We start from the raw sequence: 15,708 nt of genomic DNA, 5'->3' as shown, positions 1-15,708 counted from the left end.
GTGCTTCAGATTTGACGGCGGGTCGTTTCAAGACAGCGGTGCAAACGGTCACTGGTTTGCTTGGATATGTACGAATAGAACTGCACTGATGGAATGGAGTCTCGGTTCATGTATGATTAACCTACGCACTAGCTGGAAGAGGATAGTAGGTCACTACATCTTCGTCGACGACTACGCGAAGGAAAATGGCGTGTGGCACAGAGGGCAGTTTTTCTGGTCTCGGACCTCGGCTTCGATGCACACGTGGCGACAGGCTTTGCACGTCTTCGTGCTCTGCGTCTGGATCGACATCCCTGTCATCATACACGTTGGGAATGGGCGACTGCAGTTTTCGCAGCGTGCATCCCATTCCTTGACGTAGCTGCGGCAGTTCGGACACTCCTGGGGGCGCATCGTGGGGTCCTGCTGCTCCGTTCGCGTGGTGGTGAAAATCTTGAGTGCAAGTTCGCTCATCGACTGCAGCTCCTTATCGTCGAGACCTGGGAGCGTCTCGAGCTTGACGAAGGCCTTGGAGCACTGCTCGTAGTGCTTCGTGTAAAAAGCGCTGAGCGCGATGAGCGAGTAGATCTCGCGCTCTTCCAGAATATCCTCGTACGCCGAGAGTTTGAGGCAGGTACGCAACGCACGCTCAATACGGCCGGTGTAGAGCTGGCGATGCGCGAGCAGATAGAGGTGATACGCTTCAGCACCTCTCCAAGGATTGTCTAGTGATCGATTCTCGCCTGTAGCCGCATCGTGTTGCACAAGGCTTTCCAACGTCTGTGCGGTCACTTGTGCTGCGGTCGTGCCTTTCATGGTGGTCATGTTGGATACGTCAAGCATTTTCTTTCGCATGCGCTCCACCTCAAACGCTGCTAAAACGTGTAATTTCTTGGCGCGCAACGGATTCTTCCCCACTTCCTTCGCAAGTTTTGCAAGCAACTTCGCTGCTTCGGTGCTTTTGTTTGCTCGGCGGTATAACTCAATCGCCTGCAGCGTCTTCCCGTTCATCATAAGGTGGTTGGCATACTTTGTTAGGACGTTTTCGATCTGCGGGAAGTTGTACTGCTCAGCGAGTCCGACAGCTCGTTCCCACTCGTTCAACAGAACGCAGGAGTCAATTGCAGACTTCACATCTCCCATTCGAACGTAGGTTTCCACAGCAGACTGGCACAATCCTGCCCGAGTGAATTTGACGGCCATTTCCTTTAGCAAGGGAGAGCTCTCCGGAATATCATTCACGAGAGCCTCTAGCTGGTTGAAATCGCCCATGGCATAGTAGCACTGCACTAGCGCGCTGGTATTTTTTGCCTGCGCATAGTACTTAATCGCCTTCTCCCACTTGTGGCGGTCTGAGAAGTACTCGCCGATCATGTTCCATGCGTGTGTCAGCAAGTCGTCATTGCCACCGCCTGATTGAACAAGTTGCACAACTCTGAACCAGTCGCCGAGCCTCTGGCGCAGGTCGATGGCCAAGTCCTTACGGTCGATTTTGCGATAAAGCGCTTCTGCCTCGTCGAAGTTCTGGAAGTAAGCAGCAACCTCGGCTTTTTGTTTCACACGGTCATTGAGCAGTTGCAAACGCTTTACGTACTGAATGCCGCTGTAGTCTCCACACTTGACAAAGCCACGCTCAGCCATTCCAAAGTCCAGTTGGTCCAAGGCAGCTTCTGCCAAAAGGGACCAAAGTCGAGGGTGGGGGTGGTCCTGGATGTACTCGCACGCTTCGGCTAGCCCGACGTTGTCCAGCAGCGCCTTCGCATCTCGCAGTGACCGCGTCTGAAACTCAATCACCATGTTCTTGTCCGGCTGTTCAGGGTTAGCAAGGATCTCATCTAGCAGTGCTGCCTTCACTTGTAGATCTTTGTAGTAGCAGAGATACCCGGAAGACGAAACAGGCTCCTCAGGCTCCAGACCACGATACACATACATGCGAGCCTTCTCCATCATCACGAATAATTCCGGGTTATCCTCCGCCCAGACCACGTCCCACGCATCCTTCTTCTCAAAGTTTAGCATCTTTCCCTGGGTAGTGTTAAGACTTCCAGCGGCCCCGACCTCCATGACGGTCAGCAAGCCGTTGATGTCAATAACGCTCAGCAAGGTGGAGTTGCAGTTGAGTGCCAGAAACTGTGGACGGCAGTTCACGATATACTTCATCTCCAACGAAATGTGGGGAAGCGTGAAGCAGTGAATCAACCCGCTAGCTCGAGCCGCGAAAATCCAACTGTCCGAAGCACAGATCGCGCAGATCGGATCTTCCAACTGACGAGAAACGTAGCGGAAGTGATCAATATCGTTGCCTTGCGTCTCATCGATGTAAAATGCCTTCTCACGCCCCCCTCCACGCTGTAACAACTGCGAGATAGTGCTCACATCCATCGCTTCTTGATTTTGTGAGCCGCTGCCAGATACTAAGCCAGTTAGTTTGGCACTTGAATTTTTGTACTGCCAGACGTAGATGGCATCAGTAGAGGCAGCAACGATATGACGCGAAGTCATGGTCACGAAGAGCGGTTCGAAGTCGATGATCTTGGACTCGATAGGAGAGCCGATCGTATCACACAGGATCAGCTGATACTGGATCTCTTTGAACACGCCCTGGTCGTCATCCACGAGCTGTCCATTGACCTCGCCCGTGCCCATGTCTTCATTGTAAATCTTGGTCACTAGCACGCAATTGTCCCCTGCAGCCTTGATCGCTAAGAGTCCACGGATGTACTTGGTGCACCGCTCGTCGGACTTTGTGTCCCAAAACACAACGCAGTTTTCGATTTGGTCTGCGCGGTTGTACGTGTACACCAACGTGTTCGCGTAAAATCCCCACTTGTACGCCGGACGAATGTTGGCGAAGTAAATGTGTGAGTCCACGGCCAGACAAATGCGAAGACCCGTTCCTTCCCAAGCCAGCGCTTCAATACGACTTCCTGGAACACGAAGCGAGCGCAGGTGGCGACCAAAGGGGTCGTAGAACTGGACCACGTTGAACTCTTTCGGTGAGTCGCCTTTCGATGCTGAGTTGTCGACCTGCGTACCCGCCAGCGCAATAACGCTGCCGTCGTTGTTCCACCTCACCTGCGTCAACTCCATGCCCGTATCAATAAGCACAGCGTTTTCGTCAAATCTTCCACGGGTAATTTGCACTTTGCCATCTCGGAACGCGATGGCTAGCGTGGGTGCCTCCTGGCTGATGTGTCCTTCGATGCCGTCGTACCAGTGCACGCCAATGATCTTGTAGTCGTTCCCCCCGCCGCGCGACTCCACGGCGTACAGCGTCAAATTGCTGACTTTGTTGCCCATGGCGTCGTGCACTGCCACTTCACCGTCCTTGGTCACGAACAGCAGCGACTTGCCGTCGGGTGACCACTCGACGAATGCGAGCTGCGTCTTCATCTCCTTGCCCCAGAGTCGGTTGCCATCGACCGAGCCCACGATCACGGCGCCGTCCTCGTAGGCAATGCAGATCTTCTGCCCGTCGGTCGTCCACTTCATATCGCGCACGACGCTCTTGTTGCGGTTGTTGATCATCTCTTCGTACCACATGCCGCGGTGCAGCACCCACACGATGATGAGCCCGTTCTCGTCGCTCGTGGTGAGCTTCTTGAAGTTGGCGTTCCACGTGGCACACACGACGGCGCCGTTGTGGCCCTCGAGCGACTGGTTCATAGTGAGGTTGCTGGCGGCCGCGATGCCGCGCGGGCCTTTGCCGTCCGTCTGCGCGGCCGACTCGAGCCGCAGCACCTTGAGCAGACCGTGCTGGCCGCCGCACGCGATCCAGCCCTGCTCCGAGTTCCACGACGCGCACCGCAGCTTGACATTATTGGGGATGGCGATCTTCTTGCTCAGGAAGATGAACATGGCGCCGCAGCCGTCGTATGCCCCGCTGCCTTGCTTTCAGTCGCTCACGGATCGCAATGATGAAGCGGCGCCCCTTGATCCATTTCGGATTTCACCAAAAAGATCACCACGCTCACCGAAATGGCATGGCATGGCTTGGCATCCGGTTGCATGCCAGATGCACGAGCGACTGGTGCAGCTGCTCGTCATCTTGGTCACCACGCGCAGGGTCTGATTGTGACAGGCGTTGGAGCACCAGAATGACGAGCGACCTCTGTATTCGCATAAAAGGCAACTATGCGAGGTGGAAGGGTTGCAATCGACGATGTGAGGCCATTGTTGACCTGCGCGGTTTACGGGGCCCAACATGTACTTAAGTATATTACAGTCACTGTCAGCGAGTCGCTGGGCGCTGCAGTGCACGCGCTGGCGGTCGCAGCAACTCGAAGATGCTCCTGACGGCGCTGCCGGGTGCTCCTCACCAGTTATTTTGACAGGAAGGAGCGGCTGGTGCGGACAGACAGTGTGTGCTCAGCAACAGATCCAGCACACCTGCTTGAAGCGCTGAAGCACTGCGAGGGTAGTGGCGCTCGTCTGGCAATGATTTGAACTAGATACAGTGCAGATTTTTTGCTGCTTGAGGGCGCCAGGATACATCGAAGTCGAGGACGAGAGCCTGCAGCCGTCGACGAAACGCGCTGTCATCGAGATGATTTCATCGAGCTCGAATGTGAGTCGAATGGCGCTGCGTTTCGCACACCGAGCCAAATTTTATCCACGTTGCTTATCATGGGGGCAATCATTGCCAGCGCATTGAGCGCTGTGAGCCATGAGGTGGCGGCAACTAAAAGTACCAGATGTACTTCAACTAACTGGCCGAATTGCTTCAGTCAGATATCCCCTACAACAGGGTTTGTAATCATAGAGTGTATTTGCACCAAGACACTGCGAGATTCGTCATACGTAACGCACCAAGAATGCGATCTCGCAGGTCTGAGTAAAGGCAATAAAACCGTAAAGGATCAGGTCTATTCTGAGCGTAATGGGGAGAGCCGGGTCGGGTGTGGTACCGGGTACCGGTACGCTTCCCCCTCTCAGTGGCCGCTGGCCTTTTGTATTGTGGAGTTCTCCTTGCAAGCGTCAGAGCACGAGCACCAGGAAGAAGCAAATTGGGCGCCTCAGTCCACCCACATAGCTCCACCCGCACACCCAAAGCGTCAGTAGACGTACGTGGACTGCCCCCTGCCCTCTGCTGTGAGTTATTTTGGCCACCCCCTTCCTCCTCCCCATCCCTTACACGTGTTCCTCGCTCGCGGGTGTTGATTGTGCCGTCCGTATAAATAGTGAACGCGCGCGCCGCCACCCACAAGGTCACAGAACAGATCCCGACTCGTGCGACGATGGCCAAGTCTCGACGAACGTCCGCCAAGATCCTGCGCTCGGGCATGAACGCCATGCGTACCGTCACCAGCCACGCGGTCTCCAGGGCTTCGGCGCACCCAGCGCTACGCCCCGTGGCCATGGCGTTGCTCCTAGTGGCGCTGCTGGCGCTCGCCGTCACGAGCCTCGGCAGGTTCCAGCTCTGGATGACCGGCGCCGGCCTCTTGATGGTCGCCATGAGCGTCGCCAGCGCCGTGCAAGAGTTCAAGCTGCCCCAGACCGCGCAGTCGTACCAGGACTTCCTTGACAAAGAGATGGACACGTGCGGCGCTGACATGGTGACGCTTCCCCACCTGTCTCCCATCAAGGCCAAGACGCAGCAGCAGCAGGACCCGGTCCCAGAGGACGCTGAATCCTCCATGGCGCTCAACATCACCTCAGCCCCCTTCCCTTCCACGCTGAAGAAGCCCAACCGACGAGAGAGCGAGGACAGCATCGGAGCCCTGGAGTCGGCCATCAACACGACAGTCGTCGCTCACCGTAACAGCAACGCGGACCTTAGCAACAAGCTGGACGTGCTCCACTGCGGCACGGTCATTGACATCCAGGGATCGCACGGATTCATCATCCCGCACGACCTGTGCGTGGACTCCAAGGCGTCCTGCAAGCCCACGCGTAGTGGCGCAGTGGCCAGCCGGCAGCACAAGATGCCGTTGGTCATCCCGTTTGACCTCAATGAAGAGCAGGCGGCAGTGCGTCAGGAGATCGCCGTAGGAAAGACCGTCGAGTTCGCGTACTCAGAGGCAACAGGCAGCAATGATTCTCCAGCGACGATGTGCGCACTGAACGTGACCCCAATGCCCACGGACGACGGCATCGTCAAGAGCCGATCCGCACTACAGTCGTGCAAGCAGGCACGCGAGGTGTCGTTCGCGCGAGCTATGGAGGAACTGACGATGATCTCGCCACGCAACGTGCCAGTGAAGCACCACGTGGACCTGATCAAGTACGCCGAGAAGCTCGACGACCACGATGCTCCTTTCGACCAGTATATTTAGGAAGGCGAGCGATGCCGTAGGAAGAAAGCAGCAGCTTAGGACTGGCTGACGAGTTTCGACTTGTTTGCATGTGAATACCAACACCAATAAAAACCAGCTACGGGCTGGATCGACACGACGTCTGCTACCGCTGTATTTTTTGCTCTCTGCTTCTCTACCAAAGACAGCGACACCGCCATGATCACGGCCAACAACCCAACTTCTTCTTCGCGGGTAATCCCGATGATTGTTCCACATGGCAACATTCAGCCTGCCCGGATGTCCCCACGCACGTATCATTTCGACGCTGATTCATCTGCGCGCAAAAGTATCGAACCCACCGCAAGACTCGCACGCCACACAGGCACTGCAGTTGGTATCGCTGGAAAGCCCCCAAAGGTGGCCAGAGGAATGCCTTGCAACACGCGAAGAAATGCCGTCCAGAGGGCTCCAACGCCGTCTTCTTTTCCACCTTTACCCACCCGGACGGTGATTTCTATGGTCAACCTCGTGGCTCGAGCCGCGACATCTCCATCTATTGAGGGTCGCTAGTAGTGCCGTCAGCCATGATCGACTGAAGCGCTTGGCTGGAGGCCGTCGTGAGCGGCGTGTCGCCGTCCAGGTCCTCAATATCAACCAGTGCACCGTGCTTTACCTGTGCCAAACAAGCGTTTGCGTGAGTCTTCCACGGAGGTGGGTGCATTTGTCAAGTAAACATTCCTACCAGCAACTGGGCCATTTCCTCGTGCTCGCAACTGGCCGCGTAGTGCAGTGGGGTCATGCCGTCAGCATCCTGCTCAACAACACACAGCAATTTGCTTCGTCACAACACTGCAGATATGCCTTCAAGATTGCCCAGTAACTTGACCGTGCGTACCTGCACGTTTGGAGACGCCTTGCGCCGCAGCAACTCTTCCACCACCGTCGTTTGATCTCGGTCAACAGCCCAGTGCAGCATCGTTCGGCCTTCAGGGTCCTATCGATTCATTGCCACCAAGCCATACAATAGTTTTTGCGTGAGTATGGATGGTACTCACAATACCATTAATGGCAGTGTCATCTTCTGTGCGTGTACATGTGTCCTTCCTTACCTGAGCATCGATGTCTTCACCGTGGTCTAACGCAGACACAAGTTTGTCCAGATCCCCCGTGCTCGCATAATGGAATACATCATCCTTCACCTTCCACTCCTCCGTTGACCTAGCATACATCAACCCAAGTCAGCACAGGCTTCACAATGTCATACAAATACGAAACAGCAACACGTACATGTCCACCTTCGGCATGCTGACTGCTCCAGCCATAGAAACCGAGTTCTCTAGCGACAGAGGCTCGCTCGTCGCCTTTGACGACGAAGAAGTCGACGACGAGCGCCAGCGCTTGGGTCCACGCACATCGAACTCCTCAAACAGATCCTGCACCCAGTCCACATACTGCTGCTTGGCCACATCTTGGTTCATCCCCCCCAGTGCCTTCCAGCTCTCCCTACACAACATCCAGCGCTAATCAGCTCCACGCCACTAGCAGTCACCCACTCTTCCCCACAGAGGACGCACCACTTGGCCGACCCCATCATATCCACCGCAGCGGGTTTGTCCACGCTGCACTTGCCAAAATGCGCTTGCTTGTAGAACGCATAGAGCGTCAATTTCTACACAAGACATCGAGCGCTTTGTCAGTAGTCGCAGACCATATGCATGTGCCTCACTCCCCGCCTCACCTGCTCGTTCGTGAGTTTGCTGTTGCCTCGCGCCGCGATGAAGTCCACAGCCACTTGGAACTTGGCCTCCAGCTCATTCATGCCATGCTGCAGCATACAATTCCCCAGTCAAACGACAGCAAATAGACTCACAACCGCTCCCATGCGCACCTTGGTCATGTACTCGTCCAGCGAGCAGAAGCCTGCCGAGCTCTCAGGCATCACCTGCTTGAAGAAGAAGATGCGGTGCAGCAGCAGCGGCACCACCACAGCGCCCGCCGCCGCGCAGGCCACGCCCAGCCACGTCAACTCGTCCGCCATCGTCCTTCAGTTTTTCTGCTTCGATTTTTGTGGAACTGGCAGATACGCGGGACAGGTGATCAATGGTGGTCCACACCAATTGCAATGATGTCCCTTAACATGCACAAAAGACGCAACTTTTGGCTAAGAGCCCCGCGCGCGCGGTGTGGATTCCCGTGAACAGGAGCCCCGATGAAGTCCCGGGTGTACCGGGAAACATCGCTCTCGCCACCGTTCGGATGTACACTGCTTCGCGACGCGTCATGCCGAATGCCTACAGAACGCGAAGTCCGCTGCCCAAGAAACGCCGTTCGCGACTAACTCCAGCAGAGAAGTCCCAGATTCGCATGCGATACCAGAATGGGGAGAAAATTACCCAGCTGTATCAAAGCACAGGACACGCCCGCAGCACGATCGACGCCATCGTCCACGCCCAGCCCAATCAAGACGAGTCCAAGCCCGGTAAACCCTGTCGGTGGACCCCCATGCGTTTCGTGGTGGAAATGCTGAAACGAGGTCTTTGCGTCACGGAAACCCTATCGCTCAAGGACATCGCAAGGATAATGGGGGTCGACCGTCGAGTATTTGGCCGCATGGAGCAGGACATATTGGGTAGACTACAAACTGCAGTTGTAGACTACTGGTTTTCTCGCGACGAAGCTGCACCTCAGAAGCTCATCGATTTGCTCGACGGCGCAGAGACCTCAGTAGATATCGCTATGTTCATCTTGTCGCATCCGGAACTGACCGACGCTATCATCCGGGCCTCCCAGCGTGTCACGGTTCGTGTACTCGTTGATCGGGCACAAGTCACCGAGAAAAGTGCAGCTATGATAAAAAAAACTGGTTGAAAACGGGGTCAACGTATATCACGCAGGCCCCAGACTCATGCACTGGAAGGTAGCGATTATCGATGGAACCGTGTTGACGATGGGAAGCTGCAATTGGAGTGTGGGGGGAATGACGTTGAATTGGGGACATACTGTTGTATTGCGTGGTCCTATTGTTGGAGCACACGCCGTTGAGTTTGACGAACACATGTGGTCTTTTGCCGTGCAAAACAACTGGAAAGTTGATAGACGCGGTAATGTTCATCTGTAGCGTCAAGCGATGGCGAAAGCAGTGCAGCAGCGGGTACTCCGGCCTGGTAAGAAGGACATCACGGCCGTCTGCGAGGAGCACCCGGGCTGGAATCAACGAACGGTCGCGCACTACTACAGCATGTACGAGCGGGGGGAGAGCCTGCAGCCAAGGTGTGGCATTGTGGTGCCGCTCATTGAGCATTGCTCAAGGACGAGGTTTTGCTGGCGCAGCTTGCAGCAGCCCGCACGGAGCGCTCAGAGCCGGACTACGACGATTTCCTGGACGAGGTGAAGCATGCAGTATGCGGCTTTGTGCAGAAGCGCGTGCTTGTGCCGCTAGAAGTCCATGTCCATGAGGCGTTGCACACGATCACGGGACTGGGACGATGAACTCGCGTTGAAGGGAAAGATCAAGGCGCTTCAGACCAAGCCTCAGTCCTTTTTCGGGGTGCCTCCGCATGTTGTGGCTGGATCGGGAAGCGATTGGGAGGATGCACGTCGCGAGCTGCGCCGCGTAAACGAGTACGCGCTACCGCTCGACAAGCTCAAGTGTTTGGCGCGTGCAGTAGGAGCCATTTTCCAGACGTGTGGGCCCTCGCGCTCGTCTTCGTCCGTAGGAACCACGAGCAGCCTCACTTCTGTTGAGGAGCTCGATATGGTGCTGCGGCCCTCGATGACCACGCTATCTGCTATACGATGATTACGATTCGCCCACCACGCGCCCGCCACACCGCGGCTGCCCTCTTCAACGTACGAAAGCGATTGCCGCTGCTGGTCCTTGCCGTCGTGAATCTCAAAAATCCAGCAGCAGCAATCCGTGGTCTTCACCGGAAAGTCAAGTGCGGAAGTACGGTGTAGAAGAAAGGGGAATATAAAGCGACGATGGAGCCTTCATCATTTTTCTTCTCGGTGCTGGCGCGCGTTGAGAAATACACACGTAGCCTACAGAGGCCTGGCAGCCACGGTGTTGAGCGATCCTCAGCCACGCATCATAGGTCAAGCTAGGCAACTAAAAAAAGCAAGATGAAATGAGCAAAACAAAAAGCAACTTTTAGGCCGAAACACTCGCCACCTAACCCGTGTCGCACTAAAACTCATCATTTGCAGCGTTGCCTGTGGCAGGCAGGCAAACACCGGCCGGCAGCAGGATATAATAGCACCACAGTCTGCTGCTGCCGGCTGCAAGGCTATCACGCGCTGTGCCTGATGGTGGTCGTATAAGCCAGGTGCTTCTTGCAAGTTGCGCCGAGCGATCCTATCCTTCCTTTGGGAAGCGCAACCCGAGAAACGGACGGATGAGGCGTCGAAGGAGATGCACAACGCCGGCAAAGTAAAGTATCCGAAGGAAGGAGTGGGTGGCGCCGCTGTCATATCCCGCGGAGCGATCTTCGATGGGGTGCCCCCCAACTGTGCTCGTGGCTGCAAAAGCAAAAATGAAGTTTAGCCAATGGGGCGCGACAACCACTTCAACGTTGGGTTTTCTTGTGCATGGTCGCAGATATGTAGTGGCTGCTGCATTTCAGCCATCTCTCGGTCCATTGCTCTGGTCATTTGGGAATTCGCATTGAAAGCGTCGCAATGGAGTCCAAGAAGGTTGACATTCTGGCGGGTGGGGTCATGCACGAGCTGTTCCGTCGCGGCCTGCCGAACGACCGCAACATGCTGTCGGCGAGTGCCTTGGTGTCTCCCGCGCGCCACCACATGGTGGTGAAGGCCCACGATGACTTCATCAAGGCCGGAGCCACGATGATCGTGACCAACAACTACTACGTGACTCCGGGCGTGGGCTTCACGCCGGACGAGATCCGCGAGTACTCAGGCGTGGCGGGTGAGTTGGCCGCCGAGGCGCGCGCGAAAACCAATCGACAGGACCGCGTCAAGATCTGCGGGTCGCTGCCGCCGCTCATGCACAGCTTCCGGTCGGACCGCACCATCGACCGTCAAAAGGGATTGGACTCCTACTTGTTGATCGGAGAGGCCCTGCTGCCGTCCGTTGACGTGTTTCTAGCCGAGACGATGTCGTCGCTTGATGAGGCCAAAATGGCTTTCGAAGCTGTGCAGCCGCTGCAGAAGCCGGTGATGGTGTCGTTTGCGTTGAACAGCACCGGCCAACTGCGCAGCGGCGAGTCCATCGTCGAGAGCGTGCAGAGCTTGGTCGAGTTCTGCTCGCGTCGTGCCGAACTACTGCCAGGCGACGTTGAGAAGAAGGACAATTTGCTGTGCGGCATCTTGTTCAACTGCGCGCAACCAGAAGATATCGCCAAGGCCATCAAGCAGCTCAAGGAGAACCTGAAGCTGATGGAGCAGCTGAAGAAGCACGAGATCCGTGTCGGGGGATATGGCGACCACATCTCGCCCATGTCCAAGGCCGGCGCCATGGAGGAGTCGCTTGTGGCTGGCGCGCTGCAGCCCGTGATGGACATGGAGATTTACAGCAAGTTCGCCATGCGCTGGATCGACGACGGTGCCAGTATCGTCGGCGGCTGCTGCGGCATCCCGCCCGAATACTTGCAGCGCATCACTGAGATTCTCTCGCTGTAGGTCGGATACGCTGTTGGTTGCGGTAGCAATGCATAGGTGACAAGTAGGCAGCGTAGGGATAGCTTATCGCTGCGCCACATCAAATTTTCTGATCCCAACATTTGACTTCGGTTATCGCAAATCTTGAGTCCTCGAGTCACGAGTCTCAAGGGCTGCATATCGAGCCATGACTACAACGACGCCGAAGGCACCACGCGTGATGCTGTTGGATGGAGGCACAGGTGAAGAATTATTCGCTCGCGGGTTGCCAGATGACCGCCGCATTTGGTCAGCAGCTGCGCTTGTGCATGAGAAGCGCCACGCTCTGCTGTGGGAAGTGCACACTGCGTTCCTGGATGCAGGCGCTGACTGCATCACGTGCAACAACTACGGGGTTACGCCCGGCGTGGGCTTCAGCGACGAGGAGATCGTTCGGTATACAGTGGTGGCCGGTCGAATTGCTCGAGAAGCCTGCGACCAATGGACCGAGACGTCAGTCGACACGACGAGACCGAAGCCGAAGGTCTACGGGTCGCTGCCTCCGCTGCTGGAGAGCTACAGGGCTGACAAAGTGCCAGAAATTAACGAAGGAGTGAGGCTGTATGCCATGATTGCTGCAGCGTTAAAGCCTTTTGTGGACGGCTACTTGGCCGAGACGTTGTCGTCGATACAGGAGGCCAAGATGGTGCTGCTCGGGGTGCAAGAGGCTTGGAGTGGAGACGGTGGAAAACCTGCCGGAGTTATGGTCTCGTTCACACTGAATAGCCACGGATATCTACGGAGTGGAGAGAGAGTGATCGATGCAGCGCAGGAGTTGCTTGACTTTACTGCGACCATGTCCAAGGCAGAACTGCAGGCAGTTTTGTTCAATTGCTCGCAGCCGGAAGCCATCTGCAAGGCTCTCGGAGAACTGCACAAAGAGAAACACACTGGTGCGAGCCTACGTGCTCGCGGAGTGTGCCTGGGTGCGTACGCCAACCGCCTCACGGTCATTCCGGACGATTGGGCTCTCGCCGAGTCCAGTGAGCCACAGGCCATGCGCACGGATGTGGCAGTGGAGCAGTACAAGGACTTTGTGTCTCAATGGTTGGAGTTGGGTGCTGGAGTTGTTGGCGGTTGCTGCGGAATTGGCCCCGAGTATATTGCTAGCATGAATCGGATGCTGCGGGAGCTAGACCGTCGCTAAGACAGGACACCATAGTGAGCTGACGTGACCGATATGTGCTACATGCTCTGCTTCGCACTCAAAATGCTCTGCTCCTTCATTCCAGTTTACCATCTTCAGCTCCTAACAACTTAATACTTTGCGTTGCATCCACGGTTGACAGTGTCGCTATGCCTGCACTTCATGAGCTAGACGAATATTTAGTTGCTGCTCACCGTGAAGGGCCCCAGGTGAGCCACAATGTCGTCGAAGTGGAAGCGGTGGGCCATCTCCAACGGCGTCTCGTCATCGTAGAGTGCCGCGCGTGCATGAACATTTGCCCTAGCCTTCACCAGCACCTTCACAAGGTCCAAGCGGTGCTTCTCCACAGCCTTGTGTAGCGGAGTCATCGTCGTGCGAGCACACACTGCGCTCACTTGTTCTGCGCTTGCGTTTTCAAGAGCCTTCTCCATGCGCAGTGCGCATTCCTCTTGGGCCAGACCGTCGCTTTCTTCGATAAGCTGATGCAGGTTAACCACCTCCGTTTGGCTGGTGCTCTCCTTTTGCTCGCCGTCGACTTCCAATACCGTCAGCTCGCGTGCGAAGAAGTTCCTGTACTTCTCCAGCAGCAACTGCTCCTCAAAAGTATACGCTCGCTCCGGCATGACGTCCAGATCTTCCTCCCGCATGGACTGCACTGCCATGACATAGGTGATGTCATGCCCGACGAGAAGCGCGAACTGGCCGCCTTTGGGATGGAACAAGCTCGAATCCGTGACGTCATACCGTCGTCCTTGGAACATGATTGTCCGTAGATTTTTGACATCCTCCGCCTTCCGTGACACGACCTTGACCGCCGTCTTGGCTCCGAATCCCAACGGGCATTTGCCACCGGAAGTTGCACCGGAGTCCGGCGGCAGCATGTTCTCTCTCAGTGCATCCCACTGCACGCCGACGTAGCGGTCGCTGAGCTGCGCCACCACCTCGTAGCGCGAGTGAAAGCGCACAAACCACTCCTGTAGCAGCTCATAACGGCGTTTCACGCCCTCGTCGTCCTCTCCGTCGCCGTGCAGCGCGTCCAACGGCCACTCACGGTCCAAGTAGCTGGCCACAGCCTCCGCGTCGTCTGCGGCCTCCGGCGCGAGCCCCAACTCCAGCAGCAGGTACGTGACGTCGTGACCCACCCAGGAACTGTAGATACCAGCGCGAGCGGCGTCGAAGAACGAGTCTCCAGCCACGTCGAACGCCGTGCCGCACAGCGCCACCCAGTGGCCGGACTCGCGCAGCTCCACCAAACGCACACGCGGTGCAGCAGCGAGGTGAGCCGCCGCGAAATTCTTGGGAGGCCGCCGACCCACCAGCTTGCTGCAGTAGAAGCCGCAGACCGCGAGCGCCGCGCCCAGCGCCAGCGACACTAACAGCCGTTCGGAGCTCATCGTTGACAATCGTTGCTAAATAAGAGAGTGTCGGCTTCAAGTTCGCCCTAAGTACGATTCTGACCGAAGGGCACACAATTGAAAATTGCGCGCCACTGGCTCGTAGGGTAGGAGTCCTAGCGCGCCGGCAGGAACGCTGTATGACCGTGGAGGGGGTGATTGTTGGCGCTTCGTGGTTGTGTTGGGCTAGATGGGGAGCTGGTTGTCGTGGACATGTTGCGTCGACCGAGTGGAGTTTACGTTGCGGAGATACGCTGTCGTTGGGCGTTGTTGACGCTAAAGGGGCCGCGCTCCAAGCTGAAGTGAACATGTGGAGATGTGGAGACATACAACATACATTAGCTGGATTACGGTGGCGATTACACGACAATGGCAGCCTGCAGCTCGTCGATCTGCTGCTGCATGCGCGTCATCTGCAATTCGGAAGCTGCGAGTTGCTCTTGCATCTCCTGCATAGCGCTAACGAGATGTGGCACAAGACCGACGTAGTTCAAGGACTTCCAGCCCTCGCCATCCTGCTGCACCAAGTCCGGCAGAATTTCCTCCACGTCGTCGGCTAGGAAGCCTGGAAATACGCCAGCAGGGAAGTTGCGGGACGGAAACTCGTCACGACGCCACTCAAAAGTCACCTGGTGAAAGAAACAATCAGATTACAAGTGCGAGGGTCAGCATGAACCTCAACGAGCGAGCAAATGGTGTCCAAAAGTACCGGGCGAAGTCGTCTGATGGTTTCCTGGGCCGCCTTCAAGTCCTGGACAGCAGTTTTGAGTCGCCGATCCGACGTGTTATCGTGGAGCAAAGCGTGGGAAGTTCCTGCGCATCGAATATCCATCGCGATTCCAACACCGCCCGCGACAACTAAAGCTCCATCCGTACTAACTGTCGAATTTGTTGTGGATGAAACAGCGACATTACCCGCCGATACTGTGAGCCCAGTGTCCACAACAGTAACGCCACCCGTAATGCGAAGCCCGCCAGACGCTATTGTTGTCAGGCCGCCCGCCGCCACTTTGAACTGCGAGGCGCCTCCCACCTTGGCGTCGATGAGTGAGAATCCAGTGGTCACGGTGGAGTCCACGGAGAGTAGTGCCTGACCGAAGGTTGAACCGGCCGTGGCCGTGTTCTTGACAGCGAGGGTATCTGCGGTCGTGCCGGAATCGTAGATCCTCGCTCCACCCGTGGTGACGGTGACACCAGTATCTACAGCGGTTATGCCGCCAGTAACGCTGGCCCCTCCCCCCGACACGGTGACTCCGCCGCTGATGGTGGCTGCGCCGGTCATGGTGGTCGTACC

General features: G+C 56.4%; 8 protein-coding genes across 8 annotated transcripts; 4 read left to right on the top strand and 4 right to left on the bottom strand.

Moving 5' to 3' along the window:
* Positions 1-171: 171 nt before the first annotated feature.
* On the bottom strand, positions 172-3,837 carry KRP23_3843 (WD repeat-containing protein 35; the record flags this gene model as incomplete). Its single annotated transcript, XM_067888747.1, has 1 exon — positions 172-3,837. One exon carries the CDS (start codon positions 3,835-3,837, stop codon positions 172-174), a length of 3,666 nt encoding a protein of 1,221 aa, XP_067747960.1.
* Positions 3,838-4,645: 808 nt separating this feature from the next.
* KRP23_3842 (uncharacterized protein) lies at positions 4,646-6,254 on the top strand (the record flags this gene model as incomplete). Its single annotated transcript, XM_067888746.1, has 4 exons — positions 4,646-4,675; positions 4,759-4,895; positions 4,961-5,070; positions 5,161-6,254. The coding sequence occupies 4 exons, from the start codon at positions 4,646-4,648 to the stop codon at positions 6,252-6,254; spliced, it is 1,371 nt and encodes a 456-aa protein (XP_067747959.1).
* A 514-nt stretch (positions 6,255-6,768) lies between these two features.
* On the bottom strand, positions 6,769-8,253 carry KRP23_3841 (Acyl-CoA-binding domain-containing protein 1; the record flags this gene model as incomplete). Its single annotated transcript, XM_067888745.1, has 8 exons — positions 6,769-6,888; positions 6,958-7,026; positions 7,111-7,209; positions 7,325-7,433; positions 7,503-7,718; positions 7,790-7,884; positions 7,954-8,040; positions 8,104-8,253. 8 exons carry the CDS (start codon positions 8,251-8,253, stop codon positions 6,769-6,771), a joined length of 945 nt encoding a protein of 314 aa, XP_067747958.1.
* Positions 8,254-9,660: 1,407 nt separating this feature from the next.
* KRP23_3840 (uncharacterized protein) lies at positions 9,661-10,014 on the top strand (the record flags this gene model as incomplete). The annotated part of the gene is made up of 1 exon (XM_067888744.1): positions 9,661-10,014. One exon carries the CDS (start codon positions 9,661-9,663, stop codon positions 10,012-10,014), a length of 354 nt encoding a protein of 117 aa, XP_067747957.1.
* Positions 10,015-10,892: 878 nt separating this feature from the next.
* Positions 10,893-11,855, top strand: KRP23_3839 (Homocysteine S-methyltransferase YbgG; the record flags this gene model as incomplete). The annotated part of the gene is made up of 1 exon (XM_067888743.1): positions 10,893-11,855. One exon carries the CDS (start codon positions 10,893-10,895, stop codon positions 11,853-11,855), a length of 963 nt encoding a protein of 320 aa, XP_067747956.1.
* Positions 11,856-12,021: 166 nt separating this feature from the next.
* On the top strand, positions 12,022-13,020 carry KRP23_3838 (Homocysteine S-methyltransferase YbgG; the record flags this gene model as incomplete). The annotated part of the gene is made up of 1 exon (XM_067888742.1): positions 12,022-13,020. One exon carries the CDS (start codon positions 12,022-12,024, stop codon positions 13,018-13,020), a length of 999 nt encoding a protein of 332 aa, XP_067747955.1.
* A 179-nt stretch (positions 13,021-13,199) lies between these two features.
* On the bottom strand, positions 13,200-14,414 carry KRP23_3837 (uncharacterized protein; the record flags this gene model as incomplete). Its single annotated transcript, XM_067888741.1, has 1 exon — positions 13,200-14,414. The coding sequence occupies one exon, from the start codon at positions 14,412-14,414 to the stop codon at positions 13,200-13,202; it is 1,215 nt and encodes a 404-aa protein (XP_067747954.1).
* A 359-nt stretch (positions 14,415-14,773) lies between these two features.
* Positions 14,774-15,246, bottom strand: KRP23_3836 (uncharacterized protein; the record flags this gene model as incomplete). The annotated part of the gene is made up of 2 exons (XM_067888739.1): positions 14,774-15,043; positions 15,124-15,246. 2 exons carry the CDS (start codon positions 15,244-15,246, stop codon positions 14,774-14,776), a joined length of 393 nt encoding a protein of 130 aa, XP_067747953.1.
* Positions 15,247-15,708: the final 462 nt, after the last annotated feature.

This window comes from Phytophthora ramorum (genome assembly GCF_020800215.1).
Source record: "Phytophthora ramorum isolate Pr-102 chromosome Unknown Phyram_PR-102_s0003, whole genome shotgun sequence".
Lineage (NCBI taxonomy): Eukaryota > Oomycota > Peronosporomycetes > Peronosporales > Peronosporaceae > Phytophthora > Phytophthora ramorum.
This window is presented reverse-complemented; position numbering and strand designations above follow the sequence as displayed.